This window comes from Phalaenopsis equestris, unplaced genomic scaffold (genome assembly GCF_001263595.1).
Source record: "Phalaenopsis equestris unplaced genomic scaffold, ASM126359v1 Scaffold200479, whole genome shotgun sequence".
Classification (NCBI taxonomy): domain Eukaryota; kingdom Viridiplantae; phylum Streptophyta; class Magnoliopsida; order Asparagales; family Orchidaceae; genus Phalaenopsis; species Phalaenopsis equestris.
In genome coordinates, this window is record NW_018220298.1 from 210,269 (window position 1) to 228,238 (window position 17,970).

The 17,970-nt window shown below is 36.9% G+C and overlaps 1 protein-coding gene across 1 annotated transcript in view; it reads right to left on the minus strand.

Moving 5' to 3' along the window:
• LOC110035876 (beclin-1-like protein) overlaps positions 1-17,373 on the minus strand; it is a 48,334-nt gene extending 30,961 nt beyond the window's left edge. Inside the window, exons 1-4 of the mRNA XM_020740190.1 lie at positions 17,157-17,373; positions 16,345-16,619; positions 8,045-8,400; positions 7,270-7,440 (exon numbers count right to left, since the gene is read on the minus strand). Of these exons, the coding sequence (XP_020595849.1) occupies positions 7,270-7,440; positions 8,045-8,400; positions 16,345-16,495 (678 nt within the window). The 5' untranslated portion in view covers positions 16,496-16,619; positions 17,157-17,373. The remainder of the gene's footprint in view (positions 1-7,269; positions 7,441-8,044; positions 8,401-16,344; positions 16,620-17,156) is intronic.
• Between the last annotated feature and the right edge of the window lie 597 nt (positions 17,374-17,970).

Here is a 17,970-nt window from a genome sequence, read left to right on the forward strand (position 1 = left end):
GAGTTCGAAGAACCAATATCAAAGGCATGGCAACCCAGATAAAATAAATTAAGACTTACCAGATCTATAGACTCTTTCCTAAGTTGCCTCTACTGAGAGAGGTCCATCATGTCAGAAATAAGGCTCATTTGTGCCCCTTTCGAAAGATTATATGAAGTTATTCGCATATTAGATTTTGTTCAGAAGGGTGTCCACTATCAAAAGTCCCGACAGGAGAGGTCAACCAAAACTTTAAAATTATCTTAGGAGCTTGATAGAGAAGAAAATTTTTCAATGGAATCCAATTCCTATCAAAGAAGAATGTTTCTTCTCAGTGGTTGCTAGTGAAAGTGGCACAACCTGCCACAGATTTCATCTTAGAGTTAATATCTCCTCATATAGTTATTTGTTATATTCTACTGAGCACGAAAAGCGAAGGAGATTTCAAACTTAAGTGCTCGAGAATTACATTACATGAACCTAAATCTACATGCAGCTCCAGCTCAGGACGTTGCCAAAAATGGATGCATATTTATTCTATCAAAATATGTTGTAAAATGTTAATGCCTAAAAGACTGACTTTTCAGTAGATTATGCCAATTTTGATACCTTCATCGAGGCCGACCTGACTACTATGAGGAGACAGAAGCTTCGACGGATGAGTTTGAAGCTCCCCCAACCTCAGGATACTAACGCGGGTGCGAAGGATAGTAGCGGCTTCCCAAGGCATAAAAGGAAGTCGCTCCCTCTCCTGCGATTTCATTTGTTCGAGTGCGAAAGATTGTTGCGGTTTCTCGCGGCGTAACAAGGATTCGCTCCCACTCTCGCGATTTCACTCGTCTAGACTGAATCGGTCTAGACTGGAGAGGAAGGTTTGGTGCCACCTTTCCATGGGGGGATCCAATCCTAGTTATCTAGGACTTATTTATATGATTCCTTTGTTTTAGGTTTTCAATTTTTCGTGTGTTTTGTTTAGGACAGTCATCAGAGTTCATTCTTCTCTCTTCAAGGGCCATATTCGAGGGATTGCGTGGTTCTCCGGTTGTGTCGCTCTCCCGAGGTGGTGATCACCTTCCCCTATTCCTTTTCTACATCCTCCCACATCGCTACCAGCCACTCTGACCTGCTGCAGCCGCCCGAAACAGTTGTCCTACTATTTCTTCCTGTTGCCGCACCCTCCCGCAATCCCCTACTTTTTGACAAGTCGTTGCTTGTTGTCGAACCCTCCACTGCCTCCAGCTTGTTGCTTAGCACCCTTTGTTTGTTGTCGCACCCTCCCACCGCCCCGCTGTCAACCGCCACACCTTGCCAGAGCCCCCTGCTTACTATCCAGTCATCACAACACTTCACCTAAATGATGTCACAGCTCTAGCAACATTTTGTACGATGTCCAGACTCTAATCCACCTTCCCCTTGCTGGCACAAACCCCCCTATCACCTACAGTTCTCTGTCTTTGCTACCTCGACATGTAGCTCACCACCGTTGATTCTCACCCTATAGAGTCTTTTGTGCTTGTGTCGTTAATTTCCAATTTTTAAGTGTCTTTTTTGTAACCCCTTTGAATTTAAACAATAAAATTATCATTCTATAGTATTTTTTGAGTTAGCTCCAGTATCAATTGAGGGCTAGATCAGTGATGGCAGGGGTTATAGCGATCTGGATCAGCAATGGCAGCATGTGGGAGGGTTTGGGACAACAGCTAGGCGACGTTGAAGTGGATCATAATGGCTAGAACAGAGGCTACAAAAAAGTGATTCTCGTTGCTGAAACAACAACGAGGCGGTAAGGGAACTGGATATGAGAGACTGAAACAACAGCCAGCGGTGGGGAAGGCAGCTATAAAGTAGAAACTACAAGATGTTCTAGGTGGCTGCCGCATGGGAGGAGCAGTCAGGAGCGATGTGGTAGGATGCGGAAGGGGATAGAGGAGGATAATCACCACCTCGAGAGAGAGAAAACCGGAGCACCACCCATTCCTCAATTATAGCCCTCGAAGGGAAAAATGGTCATCGCCCTAAACAAACTCACGCCAAAAACTGATCTAAAACCCAACCAATACCATATAATTTTAAGGTAAAGAGTAGTGGGTCCTGTAGCAAACATGAAAGAACCATGCGTAAGGATGAACAGCTCGATCCTTCTCCTAGCTAGACCAAGCCAAATGACATGCAGTATTTGTCGCACCCACGAGGCATATCGCTCCCGAGCCTCCAACTTCACAGATCAAGGAACATTTGTGGAAATGCTTCTTTCTCATCTGTGAAAGCTTCTGTCTTCTCCTAGTGTAGCATCGTGTCGGCCCAGCTGTAGATAGCGGAAATGACATAATCTCCAGGTATGTCAATCCTATCGGCACTATCATTCCAAAGCACATCCTGATAAAATAAATATTCATCCCATTTTGACATAATCTGAACAAGGGCTACATATCGATGTAAATTTTCATAAAGTAACTCTGGAGTCCCTATATTTGGACTTTTCTTTTTCCACTCCGTGTACTCGGCTGCATGAATCTAATAAACAAGGCTGTCATGAGGGGTCAACGCTAGAACAATATCTTTGGCAAATTATACCACACTGACGCGTAACCACTCAAGAGAAGCATTTTCTTCTCTTGTAAGACCTTGATCACACCGTAAAATGTTATTTCCCACAATAATCCTGAGATGGTCTCCAACACTGCAATTCATTCATCCCATTTTATCCTCAATACAATATAACTTCATATCGGCTTCCAAAAGTGGCACAAAAGAGTCTCATCTCAGACATATGGGACCTATCTCAGCAAAGGCAACTCGGGAAGTAGTTTATATATCCAAAAAAGCTAAATTTCTCTTATGTGGGGTGGCCCTATGTCGGATATCTGCTCTTCAAGCCCATGACCCTTTTGGACATTCAATGTCAGTTCTACTAATGCTCCTCTCAATGCCTGCAAGCATTACCTCAAAGCACCACAATTTCATACTCTGCATAAATGCCCATTATCTGGGACTAACCACCTTCAAGAATAACTATTGTCAAGTCACTAAGAATCTTTCTCCTAGGATCAACTGGAATCAATGGTATCACTTCCTCGGCTGGCAATTAGTACTTCTCCTTCATGTCCTCACTTTTTTACATGTCTATTGCTCCCTCCTCAGTGAAACATATCCTCCCTCTGGTTGTGCAATCTGCTTCAATAAGCCCAATTTTGTGACACCTAAAGCACTTTTCAGCTATACTGATTTAGAAATACTAGTTCGATCTACCTGTTCTCTACCCTGAATCAGTTTCAACTCAGGCGGGACTAGCTTTAATGTTCCCTTGGATGTACTCTGACTTAAAAATCTTGGATTGAACCTTGCTTGTAAAATGTGGTGGACATTCGATGATGTTGTCTCTCCGCTTTTGAAATTAGGTTCTGAACATCTAGTCTGTAGTGAGTTTTTCGAATCTAGCGCTACATATCCCATTATGGGACCAGGTAGTAACTTTACTCTTCCCTACTCGCAGTCGAAAAACCTTCAAGTTCGCTCACCACTGAGATGCTCTTTTTTTTAACTTATTGGCAACTAGTTTCACAATTCCATCCAGTGGGACATCCTGAAGCTCAAAAACACATTTCAAGATCCAGAGCTATACAATGACCTCGTTTTGATCCATGTGGCCATTGAAATATGACAAATCCACTTTTACTTCCAAATTTTGGCTTCTCGGATATTTCAGGTCAAGTCTTTCGGGTAGAAGTTCTTCATCCCTGGCATCCGTATGATGGAATGGATTCACTTCATTCCTTCGATCTTGCAAGTCACCGTTGTGGTTACTAGTAAACTATCTGAATTGCCTTCTCTCGAAGGTGGTAGGCATCGGTTGTAGCTGGAGGTTTCTCACTGCATATCCAACCTAAAAATCCGTTGGACGTCTCTTTGGGAATTTTTCATAAACGGCATCGTGTTATTCCCCCTCAATCAGGCTTCCGACGATTATCTCCGTGGCTGCATGGCTAGGTTTTGGGTGCGAGTAGGTGTAAGGAGGTGTGCAAGTGTGATATAGGGAGAAAGAAGATATTTGGGTGGTGTGCTTGGAAAATCAAAAAATAAAAGAGTTTTGAGTGAAGATATGGTCGGGTAATGGTGGATGCTCAGGCTAGCTTTGATACCAAATGATACCCGAGTTAACCCAAACAACAATAGAAAAATAAATATAGAAAAATAAATATTAAAAATAAATATTATTACTAATAAAGCCAATAGGTAATTACAACATACACGCTTCAAAAGAAAATAACAGCACACTCAACGATTCAATCAAGTTAGGGTGGATCTTGTGGTTGTTATGGTGATTGATGAGGGGAAGAAGGTGGCGGGCAAGTGGAAGGGATGGCGAGCAAGAAAAAAACAACAAGAAAATAGTTTTCTGGGTTCCGAATAGCAAGTATGCAGCAGATATCGACGTTGCTGGTTGTCCGGGCTAATGGCAGCAAAGGGGGAGGGTTAGAACAGCAGCGGCAGCGAAGATAGAGGGTTGAGACAACACTGGCAACAGCTATGGAAACTAGAACAACAATGGCAGCACGTCGGGGGGATAATGGCGAGGTAGAGGTAAAGTGCTTCGAAATGGCTGGCACAACATCCAAGGTTGCAAAGGGGTGTTTCTCGTGGTCGGAACAGCAGCGAGGCAGCAAGGGAGCTGAAGATGACAGGCTAGAGCGGCAACCAAGGGGCGTGGAAAGGCAGTTGGAAAGCAGAAACTGCAGAAAAACTGCCAAAAGAGACTGTTCCAGGAGGCTGTAATAAGGAAGGGGCGGCCAAGAGCAATGTGGGAGGATGCAGAGGGGGATAGGGAAGAAAATCACCACCTCGAGAGAGAGATACAGCCGGAGCACCACTAAATCCCTCGGATAAACCCCTCAAAGGAAGAAATGGATGTTGGCGGCTGTCCGAAATAAACTCACACCAATACCTAACCTTAAATACAACAAAGAACGTATATATAGACTTGGGATAACAAGTAGTGGGCATCACTCCAAATAGGAGGGAACCGTGCGCAAGGAAGGACCACTCGATCCTTCTCCCACATGGTCCGAGTCGGACGGTGTGCGGCATTTAAAAAGAAAATAACAATAGACAAGCAAATATTATTAATAATAAAGCCAATAGGTGATTACAACATACAATGTTAAAAAGAAAATAACAACACACTCAACAATCCAATCAAGTTAGGATAGATCTTGGGGTTGTTATGGTGATCAGTGAGGGGAAGAAGGTGGCGGGCAAGTGGATGGGCTGGCGATCAAGCAAAAAACAAGAAAATAGTTTTTTGGGTTCCGCATAGCAAGTACGCAGTAGATATCGACATTGTACGCTGTCCGGGTTGATGACAGCAAAGGGGTAGGGTTAGAACAGTTGCAGCAGTGAAGATGGAGGGTTGGGGCAGCACTGGCAGCGGGTATGGAAACAAGAACAACAATGGCAGCACGTGTGTGTGTGTGGGGGGGGGCGGGGGGGGAGGGGGGGGGCCGAATGTTTGAAATGGTTGGCACAACAACCAAGGCTGCAAATGGGCGTTTCTCGTGGTCGGAACAGCAGCGAGGTGGCAAGGGGGCTGAAGAAAACCGACTGGAACAGCAACCAAGGGGCGAGAAAGGCAGTTGGAAAGCAGAAACTGTAGAAAACAGCCAAAAGAGGTTGTTCGAGGAGGCTGCAATAAGGAAGGGGCGGCCAGAAGCAATGTGGGAGGATGCAAAAGGGGATACGGAAGAAAATCACCACCTCGGGAGAGAGATACATCCGGAGCACCACTAAATCCCTCGGATAAAACCCTCGAAGGAAGAAACGGATGTCGGCGGTTGTCCGAAATAAACTCACACCAAAACCAAGATAACGAGCAGTGGTACCCGCTACAAATAGAAGGGAACCATGCGCAAGGAAGGAACGCTTGATCCTACTCCCACTTGGATCGAGCCGAACGGCGTGTGCCATTTGGCCGACCCCTACGCCCCCAAATTCCTCCATCAAGGCTTGTCTGCGAAAAAGTATACCCCCCCGCGGCGTCATCAAGTACATACCAATCCAAAAATTAACTATAAAATTCTAGACATAATTCCAAACTAGTTGCGCATAGGGAACTCAAATTGGATTTGCGACTCAAGTTCAAGCCTGGTCCAAAATTGGCCCGATTCAAAATCGTTTAACCCAAACCTGAACTTAAGATTAAATGGGTCAGAAAGTCCAACCCAAACCCAACCCACCTTCAAGTTGTTGATCTGAACTTGACCCGCATAACCCATTTAACATAAAGCATAAAAGCTATTAGGTTCAAGCATAAGTCGATTTCGAGTCAATCTCGGGTTGGCAGGCTAATTTTGAGTAAATTAGCAGGTAAGTTTAGACGTTACAATAAACCCAAACCTTACCCAAAAAATTAAACGGGTTACGATTCATAACTTGAATCTAACCCAAAAATTATTTAGGGAAATCCGAACCGGGATTTTTTTAGTAGAGTTTGGGTTGAGTTGGCCCCTACTCACACATGTTATTCCGCTTAAACTCTCGCTTTTTTCTTAGATTGGCCATGCCTCCTAGGACAATCATAAACGTAACATTGGTATTCCAAATGATGAGCTTTTTTCCACTCATTTTTTATGAGAAAATGAACTCTTTACATTTGAGAAAATTTTAGGAGGTTTGTTATTACTTTATAATTAAATTTAACCAAAAGGTGTATTTAGCAAACTTTGCCATTTTCAAAACATGTTTTCAAACTTTGAGCAAAGGTGCCCTAAAAAGATAAAGGGGACGTCTAATCCATCCTCTTCAACTTAAAAATAATGAACACTGACAAATGGAAGTAATTGACTTTAAGGATGTCTCCCCCCATAATTCCTACCTGGAAAAATGTTTTTATGTGCAACACAGAGGAATTAGCTAATATGAAAAGCCATGTGCCATTGATTAATTTAAAAAAGGGCCATTTTCATACAAACCACCCAATTCTTGTATAATTACATATCTAACACCTAAATTTTACTTTTTACATTTATACCACCTATATCTTTAATATCACATTAAAAATGCCACTATTTTATTTTTTAAGAAGTGAAATACACTTTTGCATTCATATGTAAGGTGGCATATGTGTAAAAATTGAAATTTAGGATTTAAATGTGTAAATACATGGGAATTTAGTGGAATATATGAAAATCTTCCTTTCACAAAAATGTCTCAATCATTACTACCTGGAAAAATACTTGTGCAGGCGTGCATACACATCACTACGCTAACCAGAAAAGGAAGTTATGAAATCCACACCTTTTCTTTCTCCTTGAGAAAATCAGCATCGTTAAGAACATCATAAGATTCCAACTCAGAACGCTGGAGGCATGTTTCATATGCTTTAATGTCCATATTTACGTCTTCAACCTCTTTGTCGAGTTTATCTGATAAAATACGCAAGCATTCCAAACAGAGAGGCTGTTCAACCTAAGAAACTCTCAACCTAAAGAACTCGTAATACATGAAAAAGTCTAATTTAATCTCAAGAAATGGCAGCTCAAATCTCAAAAAGAGAATTAAAAGGCATAAAGTATGCAGCTATCAAAAAATGAGTCCATTAATGACAGTAACTCAAAAGAGCAACGCCAACCTCAGCGCAAGAAATTCCAAAAAAGTTTCTTTTTGTCCGTAACGAGGATGAAAACAATAACAAAATAGTACTTTAACTTCACTTGAACACAATTTCATCTTTCAGCATAGAGAAGCAATATCCAATTAAAAATAAGCTATCAAAGTAAAGCTTTGAACAGACGAGTAATGCTAGGATGAGTTGCATACATACCACTCAATTCCTATGTATATACATATCTAATACCTACAAGTTAATTTTTATATTCATACCAACTTATGCATGAAAAGGTGTATTTACTTTTTAAAAGTTAGAATGATCATATTTTTTGTGATCTGAAAAATTTGGGCCGTAAACTGTAAAAGCAATGTTTATGGATTATATATGTGAATACATAGGACTTGGACGGTATGTATGTAAATGCCACAAAATGACTGAATGCAAAACAAATAGCTTGTATACCTGTGTTTGTGAAGTGGCAATATCAAATGCCTTCTTCAGCACAGTAATGCTCGAGTGGAATCTAGAATTACTCATCTGCAACGGAGTAGTGGCACTAACACTCGGAGTTGGTAAATGAGCTCCCACTCCCTCTGACGTAGAACCATTATTGTACATAGAAGCTGCAGCAGGAGGTAAAACAACAAAGGATTCTTCCATTCCCTTGGGAGAAGGGTTTCCCTCTGGCTGAGAAAGCCCGCTTTTTGGGCGAGGAGGGATTCCAAGACCCTGACCCTTTTGTTTAGAAAGAACCACAAAAGAATGGTCCATTCGAGTGGAGCCCACCAAGATTCCTTGGACTGAAGAAACCTGCATTTCTATTCTCATTCCGAGAACACAAAATTAACATGAATTCCACTTTTCAAACCAAGCGCATGATATAAAATTTTAGTAAACTAAATATCTCATTAAAGAGAAGTGTTAAAATGGTCCGTTGTACTTTTATCACAGGTAATTTTAGTCCCAAAGTATATAAAATTGTTAATTTAGTCCCAAAATTTATTAAACGGAGCTAAGATAATCCTACCTAGGGACTATTTCAACAGATATTTAAAGATTTTGTGGACTAGTTTGGCATTTGTGTAGACTTTGGGACTATAATAAATCGATGTGAATAGTCAATGTGAATAGTCAGAAGACTATTTTACACTTTACCTTTTTATTAAATGATGCAACAAAAAGCAGGTCTTCGAAGTCTATTTATTGCAGTTGTTGATTTATACTCAATGCCTTACTTTTAGTATTTAAGAATGAAGATGTTACATTTATAGAAAATCAAACTTATAAGTCAACCACAAAGTTAGTAGGAAACAACGAAATATGCTGTAAAAAAATCATGTTGATATCATAAATCAAATTGATTGCTATCAAAGGAAATAAAAAAAACAAGGGCAAGTTTTCCGTTGAAGTGATTAATGAAAATGAATAACGAGGAAAAGTATTTTCAAATAATTCCAATTAAGCAACAAAAGTATTGAAAAAGAATAAATGCAAGGAGATGTGAGAGTTTTGATTCAGTTTATGGGGCAACTATGCTACATTTCAAGGTCCTTTGGGGAAGCATGAGGCTTCTTTCGAAGTTAAAGCTTAAAATAATGGACAATTTTTTTTACTAAAATATAAAGATAGTTTTAGTAGAACATATACCTTGTCAAAATATATAGGCATAATAGCCATCAGTCAATGCTGACAAAAAAATAAAGAAACATATAGGCATAATAGATCCGTGCGATCTGAAAATTCCAATGCCCCGAATTCTCTATTTTGTTTATATTGAGAGAGCACTGAGGGTCAAATTTTCAGAATGCAGATTAGATATTAGATAAAACACTGTCTAAAGATTTTGTCCTCACTTTGGGAGGATTTTTTGAGATGTATGCATATTTTTTGAGAGTAATATGTCAAATATAATGTGCATGCATATGAATATTCATTTGCATGCACATTATATTTGACATATTACTCTCATATAGTTATATGACATTTATGCACTTTTATAACGACATTTAGCATATCCAAGGATTGTAATTGCACATTTTCTAAAAAAAAATGATCACATCTCCTAATGCCCTGCATTGAAATTGGGAATGTCTTAAAAAATGAAAGCGAGCATGAAAATCATTGAAACTTTACTGATTATTCTTGTCATATTAAAATGCACGCACGTAAATTCAAAATGCTCGCATAATTACTTGAAAAGATTGCAACACATTTGTACGAATCTCAAAGTTTGCCCCTATATTAATTATTGATTTAGAACTCATGAAATTTTTAAAGCTTTTTTAAAAGTTTGCATTAATTTTATATTAAGGACCTCATGTTGACCTCTTCAAATGACCACCTTATGTCTACTTGCAAGTAAGAATTACAGAGCCGGTGGAAGTTTATATGCTAACTTACATGCATTTTGATGCAGCATATTTTTTAAAATATTTGCACATTTTAATTCAATGTTTCAGAGTTAGAAGATGTCTTAAAATGTAAATGTAAGCTTTGATATTATTAAACTTTACTGATTGCACTAATAATTTGTTATAAAATGCATGCATATAATTTGAACGCATGTATCTTGAAAGGCTCTCACAAATCTTGGGGGTATTTATATTCAAATGAAACACTATCTTAGGAGATGATAAAGTCACAAGACCATTTAAACATTTTGAAAGTTTGTGTGAATGTTATGACTTTAGGCTACACACATCTTCATTTTGAGCATCTTACCGCTTTGTCTCTGCTTGCAAACTATAATTGCATATCTTGTGGCGAAATTTTTCAAATTAAAAAAAAATCGTATTTGAATCATGTTTCAACCCCATAGAGCCTAGGTTTGGAAAATTCAATTTTGAATTAAGTTTCACCCTAGAAGTCAAATTTTGGAAAAGCCCAACTTGAAATAATTTTTGAATCCTAGGAGCCTAACTTTGAAAAGCCACAACATTTAAATACTTTCAAATCCGAGGAGCTAAATTTTAAAAACCCAACTTCAAATATTTTCAAGTCTTAGGGGCATAAGATTTTTCTTTTTTAAAGGCTCATATTAAAATTATTTTTAGAAATCAAATTCTCCATATTTTAAATTATTTTATAAGTTGAAACAGTCCAAAACCTTAAGTTCTTTATAAGTCCAAATCAATCGAAAAATTTGACAACCTTCCGACATCAACCCCCGTTAGAGGGCACCATGAAAATGCCAACATTCCCAACTATCTCAAAAAGCTTATTGGTTAGTGTTGTGAGATAATATTACCGAAGAGCAAAATGTGTATTTCAACCAACAATCTTAAAAGATAACTTAAGCCTTCAATGTACCTGCAAAAAGATTAAATCACACGCAAGCATTTGCTCGAATAAGTATACTTTACTTTCCTTGGGGGGTTCTTAATTCCAAAAGACATGTACTAGCATTTCTCAGGACTATTATTTTAAATTTTCTTAATTTAAAAAAAAAATTCAAACGAGTCTGCAATTTCATCACACGGTACTTAATTCTCAAGGGTGGGTACTGGAGCTTCCTCGCAAAAATATTTTGAAAATTACCCTCCCACACTCATTTTATACATTTTGCGAGCAAGATCGACAACAAAGGTTTCGATCATCGAAACAATGTTGAAGCGACAACAATGAAATAAAATAAATAAAAATAAATACAACCCAGATTTTGTTCTTTTTTTTACTAGCATTTCTCAGGACTATTAATTTAAATTTTCTTAATTTAAAAAAAAAATTCAAACGAGTCTGCAATTTCATCACACAATACTTAATTCTCAAGGGTGGGTACTGGAGCTTCCTCGCAAAAATATTTTGAAAATTACCCTCCCACACTCATTTTATACCTTTTGCGAGCAAGATCGACAACAAAGGTTTCGATCATCGAAACAATGTTGAAGCGACAACAATGAAATAAAATAATTAAAAAAAAATACAACCCAGATTTTGTTCTTCTTTTTTTTACAATGCAAAATGTAAAAATGCAAATAGTATGATAGAAAAATAAAGGTTCATGTTGAGGAAGTTGAGTTACAAAATTGGTTGCATAGTTGCAATGATTTTATTATTCCAAAAGACAGGTACTAGCCTAATTATTGGTTGTATAGTTGCAATGATTTTATTATTCCAAAATATAATATTAATATTTAAGAAATTAAATCTGTTTTGCTTAACATTAAAAAGGATTGGGAGGCTCGGCAAAGAAGAGTATGGGTGGTGCGATTAGGGCTCGTGTGGAACAAGAGGAAGTTGAGATACAGAGAGAAACGGTGGAGCAGCACCGTGCAAGCAAATTCTTACGATTATTTCGAAGTGAACGGGTTTTGCACAGCGAGTATCAAGGCAAGAAAATAAACGGGCGTGTAGGTCTTGACGGGCTAGTTTGCACATGAGGAAAGAAGTAACAAGGGAAGCTTCAGCTTTGTGGGCTTTGGCGGAATGCTAAGGCAATTTTGTGTGAGGATAGGGAGGAAGAACAGCGAAGAGGAGAGGACTTTCATCATTTTCTTCGATCCCAAGAAGTGGGAGAGGATGAATTCCACAAAAAAGTAGGTAGGTTGTGACAAATATGAAAATGTGAAGGCAAGTGATGGCAATCAACTATATGAAACAAAAAGTGGAAAATGAAAATAATAGAAACAAATTGGGTTGGCACTCTTGACATCAAAACATAATTAGTTTCAGTATACACATTAAGAAAAAAAAGGTGTACAAATAAGGAAGATAAGAAGTTTTAATGCCAATCATCATCATCATGAACTGTTTGAAATAGCATTGACACAAGGGGTAAACTCCTTAGTTTCCAACCTAAAGCTCTCAAGCACTAATATTAGTGGATGACATGCATGCATGCAAGCATACATACACGCTCACAGATAGACACGCATACAAACAAACACACAGACATACAGACATGCACACTCACACAGACACAACTCCTTAGTTTCTGACCTAGAGCTCTCAAGAACCAATCTCAATGGAGGTCATACATGCATGCATGCATGCATACAAACACGCGTACACACATACACATAGACACGCACATGCACAAACAGATGAAAGGGTGCAGGCGTGCGTGCGAACACACATATAATGGTTTTGCATCCATCATATACCAACGGCAAGCCCTCCTAATGATCTTTAAAAAAAATGGAGGTAAAGAGATGTTAAATGGCCATGCTGGTAAAAACATTGCATCAAGACAACTCCATTAATTTTTCTATAAATAGAGTTGATACCTTATGTAGGCTCGTAACCAACCCAAATAATCAAATGATATATATGTTATTTCTACTTGTTATAAACTGTGATACGAACATGTATCCCATATCAAGCAAAAAGAATCTAGATTAGAAAAATATCCCAAAAATTTAACAACAAAAAAATAAAAATATTGCATTATATAAACTATCAAAGAAAAAAAATATCAATTTGACATGAAATGGTCACTAAAAAAAAAAACCAACGCGATAGCAAAGGAACATTACAAGAACAAGAAGATCAATCACAATGTACAACATAGAATTACCTATTGATATGAGGATGTTTCACTAATGCTTGTTAAAATAATGAAATTGAAGAAAGATGGCCATGAGAAAGTATCTACTATTTCATAAAGTAATGTCAGTGCTTATAATTCCACTAAACAAAATTTGTAATATGAAAAATCTAAAGAAGAAAAACTCCCTGTACTTCTTTTCACCATTTTTTCTTTGAAAGGATTAATTAAATAATGACATTCACAATTTTGAACAACTATGATAATTAAAACCACCATGGATGAGCTAAAGTAATTCAAAATGAATTTATAAGTGGCACAGGTGAATTAAAGATGGATTTTTGCACAAAACATTTGGTTGTTGCTACTAATCATCTATGTGAATTAAAGATGGATTTTTGCACAAAAAATTTGGTTGTTGCTACTAATCATCTATGTATTAGATCGGACTACAGCTCCTTGAATGAATGAGTCTAGCATAAATGACGTCACTTAATCGTCAAAGTGGATAATCTCAAGTCCATTAAATAGTCCCTCTATCGGACAATCGTCCTTTTGGTTGTAAAATGAAACAAGAGAATATTTTCTTACAAAAAAAATGCTTGAACTACAGACTAGAGATTGTTCTTCAATTGAGATTCATTATTTACAAAACATTATTTTTTTTCCACATGCATGTAGAACTATGTCATTATCACTCATAATAGAAGTACTTATTACAACAAATCTTACAAATCCCATCTAAAAGGTGGCGTGGATAAACGATCATTGTAATAAAACACTTGAAGATTTAAGAAGGCCTATGAGATGTAAATCACCATCACAACTAGAACTTAATCAAACGTCAGATCATGTTCTATTGCATGAATACCAGTTTAAGGAGTTGAAACAGGTTTTAGGACCGAGTGTCGTAGCTTGCTGAATAGTAAGTCTAACCATGGAAGTGAATTAAGCTCTTACAAAATTGTAAGTATTAATTGTGCCTCCATTTGATTGAGAAATTTAAAAATTATTACAAGCCTACAAATTATTACCAAAATAATCATGATATGACTTAGAAATTTTATCTTTTTGGTTGTTTAAAAAAACATTTTGAGTTGTATTTAAAGTAATAACTTCATGTTGTATTTTCATTTATATACAATATTTGAAACTAGGAGATGAACGTTAAGCTTCATATCTTATAATCTCAAATAATGTGTAAAATTAATCATCCAAAGAAATAACATTTTTGTTACTTGATTTTTACAACTCCCTCAATATCTCCCTCCAAATTACAAATTATGTCAAATATTTTCATCAAATGAACTGCAAATGCTATGTTTATCGTTTTTTCTGAAATTTGTCTCCTCACAAATTTAGAAGTTGTTCAGTTGGATGAATTTATAGCGTAAAGTAAACAGAATACAAGAGTTTTCAAAATTTTGACATTATATTAGATGAAGATGAAATGCACTATAAATTTTTTTGTGAATTTAGATTTTATATTGCAATTCAAAACTGGTGCATTCCAAATGCACCAAATTTGGCCGACAACTATAAACTGCAACCTAGGGTTGTAAACGAACCGAACATTTGACAAGCTACTCATGGCTCTACATGATTATAGCTCGTTTATGATCATTTAATTAAGTAACCGAGCAAGCATGAACAGTTTTTTTTAGATTCTCAATTATTAAATTAATATGCTTGAGCACTTTGTTACTTTATTCGTTTAAGAACGTGAACAATATTGTTTAAAGCTCGTGAACATACTCATTAAGATGCTGAATTAAAGCTCAATTGTGACTTAAATCAAATATAAATTATAATTAAAATATAATTTAATTTAAATAAAGTATGGTTAAAATAATTTAAAAATCAAATTATTTTATATTATTAAATAAAAAATAATTTAAAATTATTAAATAAAAATAATATATCCAAAACAATCATCCAATCATATATTCACTTGATCCATAATAGGGTCATTCAAGCTTTCACTTAAACTTTTAGGCCTTTTACCTTTTATCCTTTTAGTTTGGCATCAAAAAAACATGTATTATGGTTGTTGTTCGGATGTATAGACATCATACTATGCTCCGAACAGTTCAAACAACACATGGGTGTTAAAGTTTAATAAGTCATTATTTATTTACATCCATAATTAGATCGAGCTTGGCTCAGTAAGGTTGAACAAGCTACACAATTAAAGCTATGTAAAATAAAGATTGGACAACAACGAATCAAAAATGAACCAAGCTTGAATAGCATCCTAAAAGCTTGGATCAAGCATAAGTCGAGTTTGAATAAGTTTTTAGTAAATGCGCTTGAACTTGAACAGGTTTCTACACGGCTCAACTCAGTTAGTTTATAGCCCTACCGTAGCCCTTCACCACAGTTATTTGCATCAATGTTAACTATGTAGACAATGGTATTATTTTTCTTTAGACCAAAAAGAAAAAAGTAAAATCCTGAATTTATTTTACACTAAATCAAACAAGTTCAAATTATTTCAAATATAATACATTTCAATCATAGCATTACTTTTAAGCAAACCAAACCACCTTTTAATGCATTTTAATAACATAAACACCTCCCTCCCTCATTATGTATTTTGTGCTACTAAATTACAGATGCATGTTTGTATGCCTCTCCCTCCTCCCTGCCACTATAATTAATCCACCACAATAACATATGTATGTTTGTAAGCTCCATTCATCTCTCCTTTCTCTATTTTACTTAACTAGAGATCTGCAGATTGTATGCCTCTCTCTCTCTCTCTCTCTCTCTCTCTCTCTTTCCCTCTCTCGCTCTCCTCTCTCTCTCTCTTTCTCTCTCTCTCTCTACCCCTTATCCCTCTCTCCTTCCTCTCTTGATGAACTTTTTAACCCTATATGAGCTTGTTTTACTGATTTTGTTTGATGGACATATGCTATCTACATTCCCCAAGCGTTTCACTCTTTTTTTTCTAACAAAAGGAATAAACATAAACAAGGAAAACACTATAAACTAATAAGCTTGTTAAAAATACCCAGATTTTATATAAAACGGATAATCAATAAACAGTAATCAAAATAGATTTCTTCGAATCCAAAGCAAAAGAGAATTTACAAAGTCAAAATTTGAACATGAACTTAATTCTTCAAAAAAACAAACAAACAAAAAATGTACTTCCTCACTAGAATTAAATCAAGATTTTCATTGCAAAAAATAAGAAAATTTGAATGGTTTCTCCAAGACAAATTGGAAACGAGATTAATCGAAACATTGAGGAAAAATAAAGCCAAGCCCTAACCAGAACGAGATGGATCACTGAAGAACTTGTCGGTATAGGACTCCGCACCAACAACGCAGAGAGCATGGCGGCAATTCTGGCAGACCCACCGTGGGAGATTTGGATCCACCGGGAAGTTCCTTCCCTTCCCACCTTTAACTTCCTCTTTCATTTATCTTTTCAACAGGGCTATGCGTCCCCCTCTGTTACGTGATAGAGTAGGATGTCCCAGAAGATGTCAAACAACCCTCCTTTGGCTTTCAATAACCAAATTTCGGGAGAATGAGATGTCCTCACTGCAAGAAACGATGAAATCGCCGAAGCTTAATAGTATAAAAATACTTAAACGAAAGTAGTCACATAAACTTATGTAATTCAATATGTCGAGAGATCTGCCATTATTTAGCTCTATCAAGTAACGAATTTCTGTATAATAAGTATATTTGCGATTCCCCTAAAAAGAAGCATTTAAAAAGATGTTGAATCTCCAAACTGTAATATGGTATACTTGAATCAACCATAAGCCCAAAATTGAAGATTTGCAAACTTAAACATGAGGGGGAATGCTAAAGCTTGAATCTCCTAAAAAGCAGAAATTCTGTTTGGGCGTGAACAGGATAACTGAACCTCAACGGAATGCTTTATGGATTTGAGCAGGACTTAACCTAAATCCACCAAACAGCAAAAATAACATTTTAAATCCTCCCGTTTTTCCTCCGTTTTGCCTTAAATCCGGGATTTCGTAAATCCCGTTGGAAAAAGGATTTACTGGATTTAGATAAGCTGAAGTGCGCGAAGGCGGTGGGAGGAATGGGGTGAAAGACGAGGGTTACCTTCCTGGGTGGGAGGAATGGGGTGAAAGACGACTTTCCAATGTCTTTGTACGCTACGATTCCTCGTTGCCTTCCCAGCCAGCTAGCTCTAATCGCGTCGGTATTGCGATGGTTCGGTCACGAAGGTGATGGTTTGGGCGAAACCGGTAGAGTGGGGGACGAGACGATATGCGAAGGTTTGGGGCAGGAAAGCGGAAGCGAAAGATAAGTTTCTTACTTGTAATTTCAGGGGTTTTTACATTATTTTATGCGAAGGCCATATTTGATAGCATATTATTAATACAAAATTCAAGTTATTTAAAAAGTGTCTCTACCTACTATTGTGAAGTAGTTAAAAGTTTTCTGAGGGATGTTGGATTCTGTAAATGATAATATATTAAGGATTTTTTTTTTTGAATTGTGAAACATTTATGTTATCTCTTAGAAAAGGACGCTCTATTTAGTTTTCACCATGAATGACTAAATGTCTTTAATACTCTGAAAGAGAAGTTAGTCGTTGTTCTTATTATTATATCACCTTATTTATGAAAATCATTTGAGTTAATGTGTGATGCAAGTGACTAAGTTATCAGGGTAGTAGTAGGGCAATTGTTTGATAAAATGTTTAAAATTATATACAATATCAGTAAAACTTTTAATGAAGCTCCAATTAATTATACTACTACTGAGAAGCAGTTATTGGTTATAGTAAATGCTTTTGATAAATTTTGGCCTTATTTAATTTGAACAAAATGTATTGTTGATACTTGCCATTCTACTATTTGATATATGATGTCAAAAGAGGACATCAAACCAATATTGATTAGATGGGTTT